We start from the raw sequence: 25,000 nt of genomic DNA, 5'->3' as shown, positions 1-25,000 counted from the left end.
TGACTTGACTACAGCTGTGTTTGTGTTGACTCGGCTCTGCTACAGGTCGTTTGCTGCTGTTTACTTTGCCTTTTAGAAAAGAGGCTGAAGTCATTGAGGGGAGGAACCGGCTCAGACTGGTTCAAAGAGAATATTATATACCAGAGCAAATAGTATGTAAAAGAAGAACTATGTCTATGTGTGTGTGTGTGTGTGTGTGTGTGTGTGTGTGTGTGTGTGTGTGTGTGTGTGTGTGTGTGTGTGTGTGTGTGTGTGTGTGTGTGTGTGTGTGTGTGTGTGCGCGTGTGTGTGTGTGTGTGTGTGTACGCTGCACAAACCTCAGTGTTCATTGAACTCTGAGGGTGTCAAAATGAATCCTTACAGGACCATTTTGAGGAGACGCAGGCGTCTGAACTTCCATGTTTGCGTGGAATGCAGGTGCAGGTATATAATATAATATAGTCTCTGTCGGTCAGAAACCTCTTACCTCCATATTTTAACTTTGTGTAAATTAACACCCTATATTAATGGCCTCCAAAAGGAACAGGTTGGAATAACATGTTCCTTCCACGCGCTACGTCCTACCGGGGAAACTCCCCCCCTGTCAGGTGATAAGAAGCGGCCCTGCTCACTCCTCATGCATTGAAGGAAGCTCAGTTCGGGGGCTCTCCCCAGGCTGGCAGAGGGAGAGTAGCGCCCAGAATTACAAGCTTAGGCATTGGCACTGGGTGAAAAATGGGTTACAATTCTTTTTTTTAATGGCCTACTTGATCATACTACAGCGTCACACAAAAAAGTATCAATGGTACATATGGTAGAGCTGCTGGGTCTCACATGTTTTGAAGAAGTGTGTATGCTTGTTCCACAGGTTGCAATTCCAACGTCATTTACATTTTTGGGATGTTCCCCTCCAGGGTAGCATGCGTTTGGGCCTCACAGAGCCGCGTGTCGAAATCCCACACGTGTACTAACAGTTGTCGAACATGCATCCTGTTATTCGGGGTGATTTGAAGGGGCATGCATGTTTACGGGTCGAGAGACCGATATCTGTCTCCAACCAGTCTCTCACTCACACGCACACACGCACACACACACACACACACACACACACGCACACACCTATTCCAAAGTATTTGAAAAGCGATTGTGGGGCAGCCAAAACCTGACCCTTAGTATTGGCATCAAAATGTACTTAAAATACCAAAAATCAAAGTACTCATTATGCAGAATGTCCCATTTCAAGTTCTCAAATGTGTAAAAATCTTTTGAAAATAGCAGATCTACAAGCTCACAATGCGTCGCATCGCGACACATTGTGAGCTTGTAGATCGGCTATTTTCAAATGGCCGAAATGTATATAGGGCTGAAGCGGTTAATGTATGTCTTGTTAATAATAATCATAATCTACAAAGTAGCTAGTAACTAAAGTTTTCAAATAATTGTAGTGGAGTAAAAGTACACTATTTGCCTCTGAGATGTAGTGGAGAAGAACATGCCAAAATATGTTCTCAGCATGTGTTCACTGTACAAAGCTTTGTCCCCATACAGCCTACAGTCTATAGGCTACGACATCCTAACCCCCCCATTGCCACGTGCTTTGTCATGCACGCACATAAATCCAAAACATTGTCATCACCACATGGCTTCAGGCTGACAGAAACGTGGAGAGAAGTAGGACATGTCTCATGGTGTGCCACCTTTCCAGTTTGTGTTATTTTATTTTCATCATTGCACACACGGCCACGTCACGTGTGCATGCAAAAGGTGACGGGGAGTGTATCCTTAATTTAATTACACTCCCATGTTGATCTGCCCCAGGCCGCTTGCAGTGTTGCCATGTCTGCTTATTATAAGCGACTTTGGGCTTGTTTTTCCTGCAAAGTCGCTTGCTTGTAAATATCGGTTATAGGTTGCGTTTTTTTTGGGCTTGTTTCTAAAGTGCAGTTGCTTATTTGGGCTTGATGAAACGTTTAAATTGTTTCTCAAACTTTTTTATGTCAAGGACCGCCCCAAATTAGTATGTATTTGTTCGCAGACCCCCCCATCTGAAAATATGTTGTGCCAGGGACCTCCCATTACAAGATTTGTGTAGTCAAAATGTTTCAAAAATATTCCAAATAATTATTTTTATTTAAAAAACGTGTTTGCTGATCTACAAGCTCAAACCATGCCACACCAGCATTGTGAGCTTGTAGATCTGCTATTTTTCAATTAGCCAATGTATTTAGGTTTAAAAGTGGTTAAACTGCTAAGTCGCTTCTTTTGGGCTTGTTTTTTCACAGACCTGGTTGCTTGTTTCTCTCGCAAAATATGGCAACGCTGACTGCTCGTGGGTAGTTTTTGTCTCGTGTTGTGTGGGAGTGACTGTCTGTCTGGGGCCTGTTGTCCCCTCTGGCTAAATGAAAGATGAAATACTGCCTCCATACCATGTGCCAAAACAGTTTAACAGTGACAACGTTTTCCATCCCACATGTCTCCATCGAGGCAAGTTGGCATGGATTTAAAGCAAAAAAAAAAGAAGAGAGAAATATCCCTATGGAAAAACATGGACCCTAATGGAAACAAGCCATAGGGCTTTCTTTGGTTTTAATCCTTCAAGCAGACCTTGTATTGAACTGTACTTTCTGTACTTTCGTTTTTGGGCAAACTGTTAATAAAGTATTCAATCAATCAGAAAAGTTTTTGTTAGGCCCAATAACTCCCAATCAGCGTGAAAGGAGCCCCCCCCCCCCACACACACACACTGGTGCTCTGTTTCCTAAACAATTAGCACGAAATGTAAAATTATGATGTTTTGGTATTATCAGGATACAGGATGAAAACATAATCTCTGTCCCTGGCGTTTGGCCCGATGGAGATAATACGACACACACAGCGTTCACAAGTCGCCATTTACTGGTTTTACACAGAGTATAAAAGTGCAAAATGCAAATTGTGCAAAAAGCTTGAAAAAAGGTATTCGGGGACAGCCATTGTATATCGTCTCTGTCGGGTCAGGTGGAAACCTCATACTGTATGTCCAAAACCGTTACTTTTCAGGATCCAAATAAAAAAACAGCAAAAGTAGCAGATCTACAAGCTCAAAACGTGGCGCGAAGCGATGCGTTTTGAGCTTGTAGATCTGCTACTTTTGATGCTTTTGTGTGCTCAAGTAGGCAGTAGGGCATTAATTTAAGAAAAAACACAAAAAGTTAGACTATAGAGTAGGCCTGTCAAAAAAACAACTTTTTTTTTATTTCTTTTATTTTTTATTTTATTTTTATTATTATTTTATAAGGTAGTACCTTTTTCATTGGCACTTTGTCTGAAATCAATGTCAGAAAGACTGACTGACATGATGTGGCTGCATTTAAGTGTATGATTCAACTTTTCATGGTTTATATTGTTCAGAATTGTTTTAAAATGTTCTAGTATAATTAAAGCAAAGTGATTTGGGGTAGAAAATCGCAATAAATCGCAGAATCGAATCGAATATCAATTAATCGCAGAATCGATTTTGAATCGAATCGTGAGGTAAGTGAATCGTGACACCCCTACTATAGATATAGGAGGTTTCTGCCCGACAAGAACAACGTTATAGTGTGTGTGTGTGTGTGTGTGTGCGTGTGTGTGCATGCGTGCGTGTTCCACTCACACGTCTCCTCGCACCAGTCCGTACACGGTGTGTATGTTCCAGGAGAAGCCGCCCAGCAGCACGATGACCAAAACGATGATGACCAGCGCAGGAAGTCCCCAGCCCAGCAGGAAGTAGAGCAGGTAGCGTTTCTCCGTGTGCTCGTCGTTCATCACCAACACCTGCCAGAAGTTGATGGCCTGGACGTGACATGTATAGGAGAGAGGACAAGGAGACATTGGAGAGCAAGTTAGTTATACTGTGGAGAGAAATATGTCAACAAAATGTACATCTCCCTAGGCTGGCAGAGGGAAGTGTCACGGAGCCCCATCTGAAAATTCTTTGTGCCATCGGATAAGAGTTGTATACCTGTTAGAGTTCTCAAATTCTTCCTGAACCTGACCCTAGCCGATCCGGACGTTTTCGGGCCGGGCCGAAAATGTATGCTAAGTAGTCGGACCGAGCCGTGCCTCAAGTTCAGAGGGAAAAAAAATCTATCACCCCCAAAAAAATACATTTCAACTGCCCCTAGCGGCCCGATGGTAAGGCCGACGGAAATGGCAATTTTGTTGCTGTCCGACCTTCCTAGCCCGGCAAAAGTGGGCAGAACTCAAACATCGAAAATCGGCGAAAGTGGACTTTTTCAAGATGTTTTGACCATTATCTCTGGTACGGAAGGTCCAATCTGCTCAGTTCAAAACTTTGAGGACATTAAGCATATAGTGAGTTTAGTTTTTTTTTCAGGTTTTCGGGCCTAAAGCTATGGTAATTGTTCGGGCCAGGACCTGTTCGGGCTGGCCCAGTTAGGGACGGGCCATAATGTTCAGGCCCGTTAAGAACTCTAATACCTGTGGTAAAGTGTGCATGAGTGCTGATGAAACAAACTCATGTAACTACAAACATTTCTAAAGATGCACGCACTCACACACACACGCGCATGCAGGTTACATCACACCTTCAACAGCCGTGTTAATGTTTACTCAGTAATCCAGAGGGCTTTCATAATACGCTCATCCATCTGATACACCTAGTAGTCCTGTTGTTGTTGTTACATAACAAGCAGCTTGCCTCAACAAACACCTGTTGGATGCATAGTACGGCACAGACACACACACAACGTACAGTATCACTCCATGTCCATATCAGATGGAACAGCACACACACACACACACACACACACACACACACACATTTGTATTACTATACTTGTGAGGACATCAACACTTTAGGACAGCCATTGTATAAATGCCATTTAAAAAATATATATATTTTGCCATTTTTAACCGTAAGCCTAAAGCCGAAAAACAGCAGATCTACAGTACAAGCTCACAACGCGTCGCGCTGCGACGCGTTGTGAGCTTATAGATCGGCTATTTTTCGGTGCATGACACATGGTGCACAACTAAGTATAAATCATGTTTAATTCCAATCCCTAAACCTAACCTCTAAATGTCTAATCCTAACCTGAATGTTTTTCTGATTGTTAACGTATCTCTAAAAATAGTTTTTTTTAACTATAAAACAACCATTTGCATTGTGAGGACCAGGAAAACGGTCCTCACACAATGTATATTTCTTCAAATTCTACTATACTTGGTCCTCGCAAGTATAGTAATACAAACACACACACGCACACACCTCACAACAACAACAACAACGGGCCAGGACATCTATTCATGAACATTTCAGCCTGTCTGTGGAGTGCAAAGTGTTCTCTCCTTACGGTGTACCTGTAGCTGCTACTCCCTACAGTCTCTAGGGACATGGTGTGTTATCTCCCACAGGGTTTTCAACCTTCTACTGTAACAGTCTGTCTGTACTCTATTGGAAGCTCTGAAAAAGTGTCAACGTCAATTCCCCCACTTCCATTATAGCAGTGGTTCTCAAACTTTTTCATGTCAAGGACCACCCAAATTGATATGTATTTGGCTCGCTGACCCCCCCCAAACGTTTTTGTGCCAGGTATGGGTTAACATCAAAGCTTCCTCTCGATGTTGCCAGGTGAACCATACCACGGTCACTCGCTTTAATGATTTTGGCCTTTTAGAACAAATATATTATTTGGGGTTGAATCAGCAAAACAATAAAGGTCGTGGAGGATTTCATCTTTGCTCGACCCCAGAGAGCCAAGTGCTCAACAGAAGAGCACCTGATAAATCATTGTTGTCGGGTAGAAATCTTGTACAGTATCTCCATATTTCAACGTATGTTTTTTTATTAATAAATTAATGCCCTATACTTCTTCACACAAAGTAGTGAAAATAGCAGGGGAAAAAAGCCTACATAAAGGTTTCTACCCGACAGAGACCGAATATCTTATCCTTTCATGTTCCATTGTTCAAAAGGATAATATACACACACACACAGACCATCTACTCCAGTCCAGTCATGGAGTGAAGTAAATCTATAATGCTAATGATGCTTCCTCCATGTGTTTGCATAACATACAGTAACCCCAGCTCCCTGTGACACTGTCACTGTTGGATTCAATGGAAAGTGGCAGATACAGTGATGTAGTGACATAAGGTACAGTGACCTGTCCCTGACCTGACAGCCCCATACACTCAGAGACACACACACGCACGTACGCACACACATTACTTTTTGTTTTACTCGGTTCCACAGATAAATATTCGGATAGATAGTAGATCTACAAGCTTGTACTGTAGATCTGCTATTTTCATAATTTTTTATATAATTTGACAATTTGGCCAATGTTTCACCAGTTTTTGTAGTTATTGTATAGTTTGTTTTTTACTTTTGATGCAGTAATGGTCTTTTTCTTTTCTTTCTTTTTGAGGTACTAAAAAGGCCTTAAATTGTACTTCACTGTGATCTGGGGACCCCCCCAAAAATCATGTGGGGACCACAGATTGAGAACCACTGGTCTGTGTAGTGTAAGTAGAGCAGTGGAGCAGGGTGGTGATGCAGCAAGGTCACTGTGTAGTTATGCAACACTGTGCAGAGTCCAGCCATTTAGTTAGTCAGCACACGGATACTTGTCGTTGTGCTCATTCAATTACGGCCATTTTTCTATGGCATTGTTTCAGACACGCGCGCACGCACACACACACACACACACACACACACACACACTTAAAAGTTACTGACCCAAACTTTCCATAGGACCTGAGAGATATGCTGGCGCCCATCTGGATTGGCACTTAGCTAAAAGCACCTACAGTACCTGATATCAGGGTGTGTGTGTGTGTGTGTGTGTGTGTGTGTGTGTGTGTGTGTGTGTGTGTGTGTGTGTGTGTGTGTGTGTGTGTCCAGAGAGGGGTTTTAATGTGACACACAATATCATGGTCAGCAACTATGACTGCTGACTGCCGGCAGAACAATGTCAGTGAGTGAGTGAGTGAGTGAGTGAGTGGGCAATTAAACAAATGATGAACCTTAGCATATCCCTATTCTAGGCATCATGTCATAATATAACAGGCCAACAAGCATCAAAGATAGGCTCACAAAAGCATTGTGTTGTGATGCGTTGTCCCACGTTGGGGAAAGAAATAAAATAGAGAAAGCGGGACATGAGAAAAGCCTTAATCACAGCTTATTAATGCACTTAAAACATTCTATTAAGTCTATTTTTGTCCGAGGCTATTAGGGTTTATTTTCCCCTCCTGAATTCCTTCCATCTTGAATCACAGTGTTTGCAGTTTGACCACCACTAGAAATCACCTCAGCAGAAACATTACCATGTGTGTCTAGTACGTCAGAAGAGAAAACCTTTAATCTCTGTGCCAATCCTCCAAATTCTACCACTCTGTTAGCCACGCAAACCCCCTCAACTCATTGATTAAAGGGATAGTTCACCCAGTGATAGCTGTTTCTATCAATTAGTCACCCCATGGAAACTTGAATTCATGGATATCTTTTAGTTTTTGTCGGACCGGTAGGCAGCGGTTCCGATAGGAGACACAAAGGAGACTCTTTGTGTCTCCTACCGGAACCGCTGCCGGTCATCAAATTATTGGCTTAGGAATGTGACAAAAAAAAAAGGATATTTTTTGGGGTTAACTATCCCGTTAAAGCAAAGACAAAAGAGAAACGAACAAAAAACGTACGCTTATAAGTTGTGTTAGGCCAAGTCTCAATCTGCAATTTGTCTGACAGCGGGAAAGGAGCCCAACCCCACACTAGTGCTGTTCACTAAACCAGTGGTTTCCAAACTGGCAGTCGGGACCCCCAGGGCGGTCCCCAGATGATTAGCTTAATGTGCAACATTGATTTCTTACTCAACAGTAAACAAACCACAACGCCTCGCATTGTTGTGAGCATGTAACTTGCTTGTGTGCTGTGTCACGCACCCCAATTGCAGATCTACAAGCTCAGATTACCTCACCGGCACGCAACCAAGTCATCAAACATGACTGAAATCAGTCGCGATGGCGACTGAGAACGTTTAATCCGTATCCCCTTTAGGCCTCAAGGCGTTTATCCTTTAAGACATCTAAGAGGTTACGTTAGCACAGAAACCACTGGGACATGAAACAATGAAATCCATAAGGTGAACACTGTACTGTACTGTAGAGAGCATGGCTCTGTCCCCTTTATGACTTATGAAGGGCTTATCTTGTAGTGCCAGGAGTCATTGTGTCCGCTACGGCGAACAGCAATTATATTATCCTGTAAAACACCCTCTAACGGTTAATGGTTACTAACAGTGGTGGAAAGTACAGTATATCCTTTCTGTAGAGGGAGAAGTAAAGGCAGGATGGAGTAGGGAGGGTTTATTTAGGGTTAACTGTCCTTAGGACACCTAACATTCAATTATTGACTACTGTATATTGTATTGTGTTTGAAAAGTGGGGCTCAGCTGCTACAGTACATGATATGGCCGTTAAATGACCCTGTTACGTAGATGTGGATAATGTCAATAATCCATAAGTCAATATAACTGTTCTGGAGGTTAAAGCAGGACAGTGCTACAGTATATGAGAAACCCTAAACCCTTTGTGGTTTTTCTATTATTCAAGGGAAACTGATTTCAACCTAAATCCCACTATGCTGAGGTGAGACCAATGATATAGTGTGGTAAATGATACCTTATGACTTCTTTGTGTTTTTCTGCAGAATGTTGACGTTGCCAACGGTTTGACGGGAAACGTGCTATTTCGCGAGCGTAATCGTTGCTGTCGGGGCAGAAACCTCTTATTTCCATATTTTAACTTTTAAATAAATGAATGCCCTACTATGCGACATGTTCTGTGCTTGTAGATCTGCAATTTTTAAATTTGAATCCTGAAAAGTAACAGTTTTGGACATATGCGGTTTCCACCTGACAGCAACGTTATGTAATGTGTATGACATGTGTATGACATGTGTATGACATCATGTGTATGGGTGCATGGCGTCACAGCGCTTTGTGAGCGACGTATGTGATGCTACGCGTTGCAAGCTTGTAAATTTGGATTATTCTATTAACCGTTGCATCCCTGGGGGGTCCAGATGATGCATCCCCGGGGGGTCCAGATGATTAGCTTAATGTGCAACATTGTTTTCTCACTCAACAGTAAACAAACCAACATACAGTATAAGTGTATACAGGGTATATGCACATTTATAAAGTTACAATTTATGGGCTTTTAAGACCTGTTTACCTCTGAAATGAAAATAATAATATGATCATTACTGTGTCATAATTAAATCAACAAACTATACTATAAAAATGGTCCAACATTGACCAAATTGTCAAATATTACCTGAGAAAGATACATTTTTTGAAAATAGCTGATCTATAATTTTCACAATATTTATCTGTGGAACCGAGTCAAACTAAATATAATGCCTCAACTCCTACAATTCCAAAGTGCTTGCCAGTTCAAATATGATTATTTTGGGGGGATCTGTGCCTGATAAAAATTGAGAACCACTGCTTGCAGGGTGGATAGGAGGAGAGCACATTAGCTGTGCATGAGGGGAGTGATCAGCTGTAAGGTATTCCCCCATAGAGTCAGTGTTCTCTCCTCCTCCTCCACACGCTGACGTTGAACTCCTGCCTATATACACTGCATTCCTGCATCCATCAGCAGGTCACAAGTCATCTATAATACACTCCCCTGGGGATTAAAACTGGCTTGGACTGGAATTTCTTTGCCAGCTAAAAGAAGAAAAAACTAGAAACACCACGTCGTGCCTCCGCCAATAACCCTGTTGTCCTTTACATCCGTGCCCTCAGACTCATATCGTCTCCATCGTGTGGAAACCTCATACTGTATGTCCAAAACTGTTACACTTTTCAGAATTCAAATTCAAAACTATCAAAAGTAGCAGATCTACAAGCTCGAAACGCATGCGTGACGAGCTTGTGGACCGGCTACTTCTTATGTTTTCGTGTGATGCTGTAGTATGATCAAGTAGGGCGTCAATTTATGTAAAAAACTATTAGAATATGGAGATAAGAGGTTTCTGCCCCGACAACAGCGCTATCAAACTGGGGATCCTTCCAATGAAAGAGGTTGAGAATCACTGATCTATAGGCAATTTTAATATAGCACAGAGGGGATATACCAACAAAATATGACAAGTTTGCGGCTGCGGCCCCCAGACTCTGGAATAGTCTACCTCCCCCCTTCAGATCTGCCCAACTGGGGTTTTCAAAGCCCTACTTAAAACCCATCTGTTTTCCCTGGCCTTTAACTGCATTGAGTTTACCTAATTTGTTTTTAACTTTGAACCTTTTGCTACGTGTTAAGGCATATTATCTGTTGATGTGTTTCTTTTGTTTTGATGCTTTGAATTGTTCTCGTTTTAACCACGTACAGCACCTTGGTCAGCTCGGCTGTTGTAAACGTGCCACATGAATAAAGTTTGATTTGATTTGAAGAAACAAAGGAGAGAAAGAGGAGAAGAAAGTGTTGAGGTCATGTAGGTGTGTGTTACATCTCTCAGGTTGACTGCAGGGCAGAAGCTTTTAGTTAACAAACAACTGTAGTCTGACTCACTGAGTCTCTCTCACACACACACAGGCACACCGCACGCACGCACACACACACCCACACACGCGTGCGCACACACACATCGTGGACACACACACAAGCACGCACACACACAAGCACGCACGCACACAAGCACGCACGCACACACGCACACACTTGTGAGTACATCAATATTTTAGAAAGTAGATTTTACAAGTGTCATTGATTTTTATTTGCCATTTCTAACCCTAACGCCTAAAATAAGGACCAGGAAAAATTGTCCTGATCTCAACGTCTATTTCTCAAAGTCTACTATACTTGTGTGATACAAGTACACACACGCACACGCACACACACACACACACACACACACACACACACACACACGCCGTGTTACAATATCTGGCAGTGTAAAAGATAAATTCAGGGGATCTGGTTTGTTTGGCTGTACAGGGCGATGAATGAAGCAATCTGTGTTGTTATGTTAGTTGATGTGAATCACGTTACAGGAAACCATCGTATTTATCTACTCTTTCTTCTCAGTTCCTCCCCTGTGGCCCCTGGCTGTGTTGATCATGTTTTCTTGGGGGGGGGGGGGGGGGGGGGGGGTAGTGGAGTGTGTGCGTGCCTCTGGTCAAAGAAAGGGAACAATCCAGGCTAGCATAAAATAGGGCTTAACTGGTTAATGTATGTCAAGGAGGGCTAGGGATAAAATGTACCAGACCAGGGGTCAAAGGTCATATCACAGAGCCCCTCTGTCACCTCACCTGCACCCCCCCCCCCCCCCCCCCCCCTTTTCCTCTAATGAAAGCCTGGCTCACACACACACACACACACACACACACATATGTAGGGCATGGTGGCGGTTTCACTACAATATTACATAAAATAATGACGCCTTACATAAGAACAAAAAACCCTGCTTATGCCAAGTCATGGAGAAAATACCGGAAGGAGTGTGTGGAGGCCGTGACTTACTTACAGCTGACCTTCATTAAGAAATGCCTTTGCGTTTGATGTAGGAGAACAATTATGTTCTTTGTGAAAAATCCAGTGATGGTCAAAAGAAGAAATTGGGCCAAGACCGCAACAAACAAAACTCCTCCCTTTGATATATGAACTTTGAGATTATTTCAAGAAACTCCACACAAATAAAAATGCTACGACATCTTTCCTATATTAAAATTGCCTTTTGGGTGGACAGTGGATGGTGGGTCTGTGGCCAGGGTGGGCGTCACAAACCTAACATATATGGAGACCACTTTAAACTAGATTTCCCCTCCGCCAATTTACTGTAGTTTTATACGTTGGCTATTAAAATATTTGCAGATCTACAGTACATGATCACAACCATAGAGTTATAAAATAACTAGAGCGGGTACCAGAAATCCCCACCAATTCATTTCATTTAAAGGTAGGGTAAGTGATTTTCTTTGGTTACAATAAGTGTTAAATATCTCTATATTCATTAATAATCTATAATCATAATCTATAATCATTGCTATAGAGTGTTTGTTCAGTAACAGGAGTCTCCATGTCTCTCCAGCTCTTTATTAAACAGAAAATGCATTTTCAGGTCGGGATACCAATTTGATCCAATCAGGATAGAGAATGATGGTAGTGAAATTGGAAGTGATGACACAAATAAATGAGCAGACACAATCGGAATTGGAACACTATAAAAATGAAGCTGATAAATGGACACTCTCTCCTGAGCCCCAGGGGTCCGCGGACCCCACTTTGAGAACCATGGCTTTAGATTACGGCAGAGGATTTGGAGTTGAGTCTGCAGTTCTAACTGCAATGGGGAGTTCGTTACACAGTTTGGGAGCCAGAAGGGAGAAGAGTCTGGGACGCGTGGAGCGTTGTCCCGGATGTTTTAGGGAAGGTTCTGACAAACTAGGGGTCCTTGAGATAATAAAAAAGATAAGGGTTTAGTATATCACTGCCTTGGACAGTACGTGTGACAGAGAGTTGGAGTGAGTTTCGGACTCACTTGTGTTACCATTCATCTGTAAGGTCCATTGTGTGAGAGAGACAGAGAGAGGGAGGCCTCAGTGAATGGAACTCATTGTCCAGGCTTACAGACAGACAGGGCGGGCAGGCTGGACACACACACACACACACACACACACACACACACACACACACACACACACACACACACACACACACACACACACACACACACACACACAGAGATGGAAGAGGAACAACCTGACTCCTCTCCTAACTGGAACACAGATACATGCTTCAGCACCTTTTGTGCTTATGATCTATTCACTGTAGCTTAGAGAAAAAAAGGAAAAAAATCACATCTCACTGTCTGTGACTGACTGAGTGGTGCAATGGAAGCCATGGTTTCTCACTCATGTCTCAAATATAAAAAGAAATGCATTTCAGATATTTCACATTCAAACAAAAAGAGTTTGTTATTTTACACATAATAGATTTTTTTTTTGTTGTACCTTTATTTAGCTATACAGGAGAAAATCCCATTGAGAGATTCTCTTTTACGAGGGAGACCTGTATTTTACTTTGGTACTATGCTTATTAGAGTTCTCAACGGGCCTGAAAATGAAGGCCCGGCCCTTCAAGATCTTGAAAACGGCCAAACGATGTTTGAGTTTTGGCCATTTTCGCCAGTTGTTTTTTTATAACATGGGCTAGGAGGATGAACGGCGAACGAACTAGATACCTGAGTAAAGTTAAGCTGCATCCAGCCTAAAGGTCCTTACACACCGGGGGCGATTTTTTCAAGCAAATAATATGTTTTTTTAAAAAACCTTATAAAGTCAATGCAAGCTTCCACATCAGTTTTGCGGCGCGAAAAAGCGTCTTTTATTTAATCGGACCGCATCCGAATTTTGCGTATATTCGCATAATCGCCGGTGTGTAATGACCTTTACCGTTCAGCCGCTAGGGGCAGTTGAATTTGGGGCATTTTCGGCCCGGCTCTGCCTGAAAACATTGGGTCAGGTACCGTTTTGACATATGTCAATCCAAAGTTTTTTTGACGCATGTTGTGTGTTTTCAGTTTTTACCCAAATGGCGTTCTTTGCTAACCTACTGTATGAGTCACCATTTCACTCCCAGTGAAGCAGGAAATCACGTGATCGCAAAAAAAAACATCCACGTTCACTCCCATGGATTTGGAGAAATGCCTTTTTCTCGGCTTATTTGTTTTCTCCTACATTTTTGGCGAGAACAGGCTATATTCAACTGCCAACAAAAAGGGAACGGAGGGTTGCGATGACATTTTAAGCTAAATATTCTGTGACTAGTTGAAAGGTAAGGAAACACTATGAAATCTCTGGCAAGGGCAGATTTATTTATTTATTTACCCCAGCAGTCAATGTGTAAAGTGGTTAAAAGGCCTTCTTACCTGTATGAGCATCCAGGAGAACTGGCTGAGGTGGAAGTAGTGAGACAGGAGCGCCAACGCAGCACAGCTGTCGTCTTTGAACACGCTGCCGCCACCGAACGCAGACACCAGGAAGCAGATCTATAGGAAGAGACATTTTAATACAATAATTAATCATTCATAATCCCCACTCATTTGGTGTATTTTTGTCCACTGTACATTTGCATAATCGTCTCTGTCCAGTGTGGAAACCTCATATGTCCAAAACTGTTACTCAAATTCCAAAAACAGCTAAAGTAGCAGATCTACAAGCTCAAAACGTGTCGATTCACGCCACTTCGGTTCGAGCTTGTAGATCTGCTACATTTCTGCCCGAGTGTCATTCTCAGGGACACTTTGACACATATACTGGACGAACAGGGGGGGATCGAAAAAGGATCTTCTGATTCTCAGACCCACTAGGCTAATGACCGGCCCTAGAATGTACACAATACTCAAGCCCCCAGAACCAAGAGGCAGCAGTGAAGTGCATTGGACATGGTGGCCGATCGTAGGTAATGCAGCTTATTACGGCTGGGGCCGGACACGTGAACGAGCAAAAACGGTTTCGACCAATGTGCTTGACTCACAAGCTTGTGCACAGAGGTGACACTACTGCGCATGTGAGATGACGCGCAGAGTGACGCAAAACATAGTCGCCAAACAGGCCTGTCACATTTACCAACACGGAAGAAGGGGTGAAAAGGGAGTATGCGCTGAGTGAGCAACTCCATACAAGTGAATGGGAGGGTATTTTCGTTACCTCTCTATTATTTTTAACTCTATGCTCTCTACCCACTCAGCTATGGCCGCCCCCAAAATGTACTGTACACAGCACAGTACTGAGTTATATTTCCTCTGTATGAGGCTGATCTTTAAGTTGAGAGAGATGCTCCGAATGCACACTCATTCATTTGCTTTATAACAATTCAGCATAATATAATTCACTACTTCTTGAAACAAGATACATACAGTATATGACGCACACACACACACACACACACAGGTTTGTATTACTACACACTTGCGAGGACATTAACATTTTAGGATGTTGATTTTATGAGTGCTATTTTTGGCAAAAGCCGAAAATAGCCAATCTACAAGCACATCGCAACGACTGTGTGCTTGTAGACCCCTAAACCTCTCACACACACACACACACACACACACACACACACACACACACACACACACACACACACACACACACACACACACACACACACACACACACACACACACACACACACACACACACACACACACACACACACACACAGGTGCTTGGCTGCTGTGCTGCCTCAGCAGGTCAGTCTACAGCACATCGTCTCTGTCGGGTGGAAACCTCATATGTCCAAATCTGTTACTTTTCAGGATTCAAATCTTAAAGCATCAAAAGTAGCAGATCTACAAGCTCGAAACGCGGCGCGAAGCGACGCGTTTCGAGCTTGTAGATCTGCTACTTTTGATGCTTTTGTGTGACGCTGTAGTATGATCAAGTAAGGCGTTAATTTTATGAAAAAACACAAAAAGTTAGGATATGGAGATAAGAGGTTTCTGGCCGACAGCAACGATATAGGAGATGATTTATGAGCGCTGGTGAGTCCATGCATTTTTTAACAGCTGACAGGAGGCTGTATTAGGCTCCGCCTCCATGGAAGAGACACAGCAATGACGGCCTCCTGAGAGAACCTGTTACATCACAATGCAGCAAAACAACAACAACAGCAACTACACAGAACAACAGAAACCACGCTGATCAATGTTCCTGCAGCCCCGGGGCGTGTGCGTGTGTGTGTGTGTGTGTGTGTGTGTGTGTGTGTGTGTGTGTGTGTGTGTGTCAACCTAAAGGGCACGGCAGAATTACACTGCGGAACAAAAGCGCATGAGACGTGAGGCTGTGAGTAAGCAAGGGAGAGAGAAAGAGAAAGAGAAACGTAACAAAGAGAGACAGAGAGAGAAAGAGAGCATGGGAAAAATGTAATCTTTTTGTTTTTATGAAAGTTAAAGTGTTCTGTGGCTTTCATAAATATTGAACCAATGAAAAGTATTAACAAGAGCTTGTGACTAAACAATCTCTCAAGAGAAATTCTGCAGCCAAATCTGTCAGCAGCACCACTGCCTTAAACATGTAGTGTTGTTGTTAGTGGGAATAAAAGTAAAGAAAAGGCTGTGCAACTCGTAGCCACAATGCAGGATTTATTTAAATGAAAAAAACAACGTTTTGACCTGGAAAGGTCTTCTTCAGGAAATGATTGATTGATTCCCTGCAGAAGACCTCTCCAGGTCACAACGCTGGGTTTTTCATTTAAATAAATCCTGCATCGTGGCTAGACTGGCTATGATTGTGCAGCCTTTTCTTTACTTTTATACTTATTTACCAAGGTCATGCAGCACCTCACCAATACTGATGTGTGCGCCTCCTCCCGTTTGTTTGGTGTTTAGAGGGAATAATCATAGAAAAGAGCCGGGAGGAAGTGGACTAAGAAAGGGGAGGAGCCAAACAGAAGAGAGAGGGGGGTGGGTGGGGGGGGGGGGGTGACTGAATGGAGGCCAAGATTGAATGAGTAACATTGGCAGGGGAGGACAGTTAGGAGAAAGCCCATGAGGCCAAGGCTGAAAATACTGCAGTCTCCGTCAGAGCTTCATTAACCTGTGGTGGCACATGGCACTGTGCCAGCATGAACGGCCGCGGCCAGCGGGCTTACGTAACCTCCACATCCTCCGTACCCGCCCGCCCTGGGCTGGCACAGACTCCTAACCTCCACCCCTCCGTGCCCGCCTAGCTGGGCTGGCATGCACCACAACCCCAGAGAATCCCCCACAGACAGGACAGACAGCAGGGGCCGAGAGAAGAGGATGGAATGAGGCGGTGATGAGGGAGAGATAAAGGAATAATAGGGGCCATTAACAAGAAAGGAGACAGGCGAACAGTGCAACTAGACTTGTTTTACAAGACAAATGGGTGGAACGGCCAAAGTGTTGTTTGTTTAACCACTTAAACTTAGTTGACCGGGGAACACCCAGGGTTCTGTAAGTAGGTCCAAAGTGTCTAACTGAAATTGGTCAACAACTCCCGATCACCCACATCAATATAAACACCCAGTCATACTGTAAGTCCATAATCTAAATCTCACTGTGACCCAGTGGTGGAAAAAGTACTCAAATATTTTACTTAAGTAAAAGTATCGATACTGCAATTTAGAAATGCTCTGTTACAAGTTCGTTATTCAAAATGTACCTGTACGAAAATGTAAAGTACTCATTATGCACAATGTCCCATTTCGCAAGTTTTCAAGTGCATAAAATGTATTAAAAATATTTGAAAATAGCAGTGCAGAACTTGTAGCAGTGTGTGTGCTCACTGCTCAGTATACAATTTCCAATTTTACAATTTTAGGCATTTAGCAGACATTCTTAATCCAGAGTGATTTACAGTAAGCAAGGACAACACAAGGTAAGTATCAGCTATTATAGGAAGCCGCTCAGTTTGGAGGAGGCATTGTTGTTTCCTCTATCCATGATTTATGTCCGCTGTGTGTCTGACAAGTATGTCAACTGTATTGTACGTGACAATGTTCTGCCGTCTAGACACTTTGCAACTAGACTGTTTTCCTATTGTCTGACTGCACTGGCAGTGTTTATGTCCTTAGTACAAGGCAGTCCTGTGTTTCTGTTTTTTTATGTGGACACAAATAAATATTTCAAGTGTGTGTGCGTGTGTGTGTGTGTGTGTGTGTGTGTGTGTGTGTGTGTGTGTGTGTGTGTGTGTGTGTGTGTGTTTGTATTACTATATTTGCGAGGACCAAGTATAGTAGAATTTGAAGAAATCTGCATTGTGAGGACCGTTTTCCTGGTCCTCACAAGACAAATGGTTGTTTTATAGTTAAAAAAAACATTTTTAGAGATACGTTTACAATTAGAAAAACATTCAGGTTAGGATTAGACATTTAGAGGTTAGGTTTAGGGATTGGAGTTACATGATTTTATACTTAGTTGCGCGCCAGCGACGCGTTGTGAGCTTATAGATCGGCTGTTTTCCGGCTTTAGGCTTACGGTTAAAATATATATATATTTTTAAATTGCATTCATAAAATGGCTGTTCTAAAGTGTGGATGTCCTCACAAGTATAGTAATACAAACGTGTGTGTGTGTGTGTGTGCGCGCGCGCGTGCGTGCGTGCGTGTGTGTGGGCCTGTGCGTGCGTGCGTGCGTGCGCATGGCTTTGTTTGTGCGCGAGTGATTTTATAGACGGATTTCCGCGCGACGTCATCACAGAGCAGAATGCGCAATCTGCGCATGCTCGGGGGAAACGAATTGTTGCGCCGTTCACTCTGTTGTTATGTTCGGGAGTTAGATAGCCATAATTCTGCTATTATAGGCATAATAGGCATAATGCTGCTATTATATACAAACAGATCCAACTTCCGACAAATCATTTTTATTGAGTAAACAAGGTATTACAAACTGCATCATTTAATGTACTTTCATTAAACCCGGTGAAGATCATTTCTTTTATGAATGGACATTTGACCAGAGCTGCTGCGGGTAATGGCGCCCTCTATAGGCTTCCCCCTCCTCTGCGCGGTCATATCCTCTCATGTTTACTAACAGGAAACCTGTCTATTTGTGGTTAGTTTCGAATCGAACAACCCGACAGGTCTGCCTCCTCTGGTGAAGAGTGAGTCATCCATGCCTCCCACCCTCTACGGCTCTGTTGGACGCGGATGGAGAGAAAGAGAACAAACGAAAGAGACAGTGAGAGAGACAGGAGAAAAAGAAAGAGAAATAGAAAGGGAACAAACAAGTTAGGAAAAGGGCAAGAGAATGATCGAGAGAGCAAATAAAAGAGAGAAAGGGAAAGTGAGAGAGAGAAGAGAGAACTGCCATATTGTTGAGTGTGAGAGATAAAAAAAAATGTCTATATCGTCTCTGTCGGCGTGGAAACCACATATGTCCAAAACTGTTACTTTTCACTTAGACACAAAACATTTTCAGAAGGGGGGTCCGAGGCAAAACACATTTTGGGGGGTCCTTCACGTGAAAACGTTGAGAAGCACTGCACTTGCACTACTCAATAAAATCCTGCGTTCACACGGGCAGATCCAACGATACATGCTACCCTTCATTTTCAATGGAAGCCAGCAAGATGAAGATACAAAGCTACATCTGATGTTTGTAGCTTCTACAAAAGGTACAAAGATACAAATTCAAGTTGAGCTGGGTGCAACTTCCTGATACAAAGATACAAAACTACAACTGTAGCTCCAATGACACGCAAGCTTGATGACGTCAACGACCGTGTTGAGCAACACAGATACAAAGCAACAGAGCGACAAATATGCTCATCTTAATTGTATCTTTGTATCTGCCTGTGTGAACGCACCATTATGCTGCGTTCACACGGGCAGATACAAGGATACAAAGCGACAGAGCGAAAAATAATATGCTGTGTGTCTTTGTATCTGCCCGTGTGAACGCAGCGTTAGAGTGGGTAAAAAAATCATTTATGTGAGTGTTATGTCAATAATACGTTATGTTCCACTGCAACCTCAGCAGGGCTGTGTATTATTGGGCTTGGCACATACACACATGCAGGGTGACTCACCACTTCCTCGGTAATTAGGCCACGGTCGACACAATTAGGCACAGCTGGATCTAGGTGGCAGACATGGTTGGTTGTGTGTGTGCAACACAAACATGTTCACGGAAGTAACTGTATGCTGTACCACCCAGCCACAGCTTAGATTTATGACCTGCGTGTCTCTATTGGATCTCGTGTGACAGTGTGTGTGAAACTATTGAATCATAACTCGTTTGGTTGCTGGCAGGCCAAAAGCGTATTTCACAATTGCCACTTGCAATAGCACGAAATATGTTCAAATTATTATTTGGGCTTTCACATATTTCTCAACACAGTGCAAATAAAGGTTATCTGGGAACTGAGCTATACTGTTACCAATGGTGTTTTACGTATTTACATTTCACCATTCTATTTAGACCATTACATTTAGTTTGACTCTGTTCCACAGATAAATATTATGGAAAATAGCCAAACTACAAGCTCACAACGCCTCGCACTTTAGTCTTTTAAGTCATTAAATTGTAACTTTAATGCAGTTGATCCCAAATTGTAACTTATAGAGGATCAGCCCGGGTTAGAAGGTTTGAGGGCGTATTATTGCAAGAGAGGGGAGGTTGAGATGGTTTGGACAGAAGGGAGGAGGGAGGAGGGATGAGGGGTACATTGGGAGAAGGATGCTGAAGATGGAACTGTTAGGTGTGAGGAAAAGAGGAAGAAAAAGAGGAAGGAGAAGAGGAAGGCCAAAGAGGAGGTCTATGGATGCGGTGAGAGAGGACATGCAGGTGGGCTGGAGTCACAGAGGAAGAGGCAGAAAACAGAACCAGAAGGAAACAGATGGTCCGCGGTGGCGACCCCCCGATGGGAATCAGCCGAAAGAAATAGTAGTTCAAGTGAAATTATTATACATGGTATTTTACACTCAGCTATGAGCTACTTAAATAAATAAGAGACTAAATCGCACCTGGAAAAAAATCATGTTCTGGTGACTGACATTCAAAACCACTAATAATACTTTCATTTTCATCCGTTACATCCACCCACGTAGCATATTACGCAACGGTTGCGTCAACAAGCTCCTAATTGCTTAAAAACGAGCGCTGCATCAGGCACCGCACCATTGATCAATACGGTCACCGTGGTAACCAGGTAAACGGGTATGGTGTGCCGTGATATGAAACTGGCTCCTGATGTCACTGCACGCTCGCACGCAAACACACGCACGGTTTTTAAATCAGTGGTTCTCAAACTTTTCCATGTCAAGGACCCCCAAAATGATATGCATCTGTACCCTGCCAAGGACCCCTGGGGTCCTAAATGTCTCTTTCCTTCCTCTCTCTCTCTGTCCATGTTTAGGAAACTGGGCGTATAAACTTAAACCCTGGACGACCAATGTGTGTATTTTCCACCTCTCTCTAACCTCGTCCCTTCGTCCCCTCAGGGCTCTGCGGAGCAGAGAGGAAAAGTCAGGCCGTTTTTAAAACAAACACTCTGTTTCCCGTCCATGCTCCCGACACCACAGGGCACGTGTGTATGTGTGTGTGTGTGTGTGTGTGTGTGTGTGTGTGTGTGTGTGTGTGTGTGTGTGTGTGTGTGTGTGTGTGTGTGTGTGTGTGTGTGTGTGTGTGTGTGTGTTTATGTTTGTATTACTATACTTGCGAGGACCAAATGTCCCCAGGAGTATATTAAAAATCTGTCGGGCAGAAACCTCTTATCTCCATATTTTTATCTTTGTGTTTTTTGGTAAATGAACGTCCTACTTGATCATACTACAGCGTCACACAAAAGTATATATACAGAGCTCTTTATATACAGGCTCATAGCTCGCGCTACAAGCTTGTAGATCTGCTATTTTTGAAAAATAAATCGTGAAAACAATGTGCACATCTTTGAATATGTATATCCCTGGAACAAAATATTTTGAGATGGGGGTCCGCAGCCAAATGCATATCATTTTGGGGGTCCTTGACATGAAAACGTTTGAGAACCACTGATATAGCAACATAGGGTTAGCCCTAACCCATAGGTTAAAAAAAAAAAACTGTTATACTGAAATTAAAACTGTTATAGGATTTAGAAGACATTTAGTAGAATCGGCCTCTGGATTAAGTAAAAAACGTTTAGTACTTTTTTCACCACTGCACGCTGGTGTCGTCACCAAAACATAGCAGCTTGTAGAACGTGCGTGCGAGCGTGTGTGTGTGTGTGTGTGTGCTTGTGTGTGTGTGTGCGTGTGTGTGTGTGTGTGTGTGTGTGTGTGTGTGTGTGTGTGGGGGGGAGAGACTGTGCAGGAAGGAAACCGGGGAGGGCCCATGCATGCAGGGCAGGCCAGCCTGGGATTAAGCCAGACGCAGAGAAATTGGCCAGGTGGCTTATGGGAAATTACAATTCTGCACAGAGTCCTGTTCTGTTGGCAGCAAAGAGACCTGGGTTGGGCAGGAACACACAACACACAACACACGTACACACACACACAACACACACGTACACACACACACACGCGCGTGCGCACAGGCCTGTTCACAATTATTTGAGACAGTTATTTTGCATAATCGTCATAATCGTTATACTGTTAGTTTAACATTTCTATTCATTAAGAACATACAGTCAACATTTTTCAAAACAAAATTGTGAAAAAAGCCGATCTACAAGCTCACGAAGCTTCACTCATCGATAATTGCATTGCGTGTGTGTGTGTGTGTGTGTGTGTGCGTGTGTGTGTGTTCCCTCCAGACTCCCCAGGCAGAGGGATCAAGTAGCTCATGTCAGGGATAGACCAGATCAATAGATCTTAGAGAGGATCCCACAAAGATTTATTTGGATTTCTTGCTTGGATTTCAACCCCAACGACTAAAAACACTGAGCACTCAAAGAAAAGAAAGAAAAACACTATTTATATTGACAGTCAGCTACTCAGCAGTTACTGTACTGTAGTTAATGCTCATACACATACACACACACACACACACATATACACACACGCACGCACGCACACACAAACGTTTATTACTATACTGGAGTGGTCATAATTTTTTTAGGACAGAGATTGATATGAATGCCGTTTTTTTCTTCTTTTTTTTTACCATAACCCTAAAACCATACAAGCTCACGTTGTGCAGCGATGCATTGTGAGCTTGTAGATCTAGTACATTTCGGTGCATGTAATGTATGAATCAGGTATATCTCTAACCCCCCCCCCCCCCCACCCCTAAACCTAAGCTCTAATTGTCTCATCCTTATCCTAGCCCCAACCTGAATAAAAAAAACACACACGCACACGCACACACACACACACACACAGCGCTGGCGCCTATTACATAACAGCCTATTGTATTCTTGTTAATGGGTTGCTGGCTAATATAGCACATCTGATATCGTCACTGTCGGTCAGAAACCTCATATCTCCTTATTCTAACGTCTTGTGTTTTTTCGTAAATTAACGCCCTACACGATCATACTACAGTGTCACACAAAAGCATCAAAAGTAGCAGATCTACAAGCTCTAAACGCGTCGCGAAGCGACGCGTTTAGAGCTTGTAGATCTGCTACTTTTGATGCTTTTGGATTTGAATCCTGAAAAGCAACAGTTTTGGACATATGAGGTTTCCACCCGACAGAGAGGATTAGAGCATGAGACTAATATAGAACACAGATCCACCCTGTCAGTGTGCTGCAGGTACACCAGATACCGTGTCATCCTGTGTGTGACAGAGAGGGATAATGTGTGATTACTAGGTTCCTTTGGAGCCGTCCTTGGGTTTGGAGTGAGGGGGGTGGGGCTGAGGGCTTCTCTGAGAGTATTGGGGAGTGTACTTGGTTTTGTTTTCGTTTAGTTTTCATGGGACAACAGACAGTGTAAACACACACTCTCCTTTATCTGTCTCAGTCTGGATCCGACTTATCTGTTTGTTTTATCACTAGCTCCCAACAACACACACACATTGTGTGTGTTTGTGTGTTGCCCCACAGGGGTGGCAGTGGCTCAGGGGGGTAGATTGGCCGGGTAGAGTGAACTGGAAACCGTGAGGTTCCCAGTTTGATCCCGGACTACCCCGGAGTTAGTGTCGAAGTGTCCTTGAGCAAGACACTGAACCCCTAATTGCTCCCGATGAGCAGGTTGGTGCCTTGCATGGTTTCCTCCGCTGTATATATACACATACATACACACACACACACACACACACACACACACACACACACACACACACACACACACACACACACACACGCACACACACACACACACACACACACACACACACACACACACACACACACACACACACACACACACACACACACACACACACACACACACAGAATATATTGTTTCCCGCGTTATTGTCCAATCCCTGCAGTAAAGTTGTCTGTTATCAGACCTGCAGCACAGAACACATCTACGTGCACAGAGTCAAGGGAGAGGTCTTATCACCACCGACACGGATAAACAGTCTAGCAAGGACACTCAACCTGTCCTGACACCAGACAATTTATTTAAACGTCGTTGAGACGGTGCTCGGCCAACAAGACAGGAAATTGATTTTGTGGAGTTTTTTCTTTCCTGTGGCAACGGAACGGAAAGCAACGGTTTGAGTGCCCTGAATATATCTGGGGCTCGCTGCCCTAAATCAGAGCTCCTCTCAAACTTTTTAATTTCAAGGATCCCCACCAATAACTCTGAGAGCGTACAAATGGAACCAGAATGGGTCCAAAATGGGTCCAGGACCCCCAGGGCCCCTGTACCCCACTTTGAGAAGCACTGCCCTAAATATATCTGGGGTTGTAATGGGTAATGGGCCGAAGTCTTTAGTATAAAAAGCGAAAGGCATATTCATCATGAAGAGGAGACACAGTGGAGGTTTGTGGCACAGCGGCAGTTTCTCTGCCTCTTATCAGCATCAACAGCCGTCTGCCCGAATTTACAGGATTAACCCATTCAATCCGGGAACGCATCTGTGTCATTTTTTATTTATTTGGCTATTCAAAAATAGCAGATGTACAAGCTCACAGCGTGGCACTTATGAGCTTGTAGATCGGATGTTTTTTTTAAATCGTGAGAATTTGTGCAAGTCTTTGTATACAGATATTTTTAAGTCAAATCTTTGCTCCTGGGGGGTCCCTGGAACAACATATTTTGATGGGGATCGGTGGCCAAAAACATACAATTTTGGGGGTTCTTGACAAGAAAAGGTTTGAGCACCACTGATAAAGCAACATAGGTTTTTTCAAAAAACTGTAGAATCAAAATATTTTGTTCCAGGGACCCCCTAGAAGCAAAGATTTGAGTCAAAGATAGTCGCTGGAAGAAAAAAATATATATATTAAAAGATTTGCACACATTTTCACGATTTTTCAAAAAATAGCAGATCTACAAGCTCATAGTGCGGCACTCGGTGCCGCGCTATGAGCTTGTATATCTGCTATTTTTGATTTTTTTAATTTTTAAATAACCAAAGTATAAAACAATGATGGTTACACAGATGCGTCCGCGGTTTTAATGG

At 43.1% G+C, this 25,000-nt stretch overlaps 1 protein-coding gene across 1 annotated transcript in view; it reads right to left on the bottom strand.

The window, feature by feature from the left end:
- The window catches only part of adgrv1 (adhesion G protein-coupled receptor V1), a gene marked incomplete at its 5' end in the record, with an annotated part of 261,294 nt that overhangs the window by 81,198 nt on the left and 155,096 nt on the right, over window positions 1-25,000 (bottom strand). The window contains 2 exon segments of the mRNA XM_084055548.1: window positions 3,614-3,792; window positions 13,901-14,020. Coding sequence (XP_083911674.1) covers window positions 3,614-3,792; window positions 13,901-14,020 — 299 coding nt within the window.

The sequence above is a fragment of the Gymnoscopelus microlampas genome (genome assembly GCF_963454915.1).
Source record: "Gymnoscopelus microlampas genome assembly, chromosome: 4".
Classification (NCBI taxonomy): Eukaryota; Metazoa; Chordata; class Actinopteri; order Myctophiformes; family Myctophidae; genus Gymnoscopelus; species Gymnoscopelus microlampas.
The sequence above is the reverse complement of the archived record's forward strand: the minus strand, read 5'-3'. Positions and strand labels throughout refer to the sequence as shown.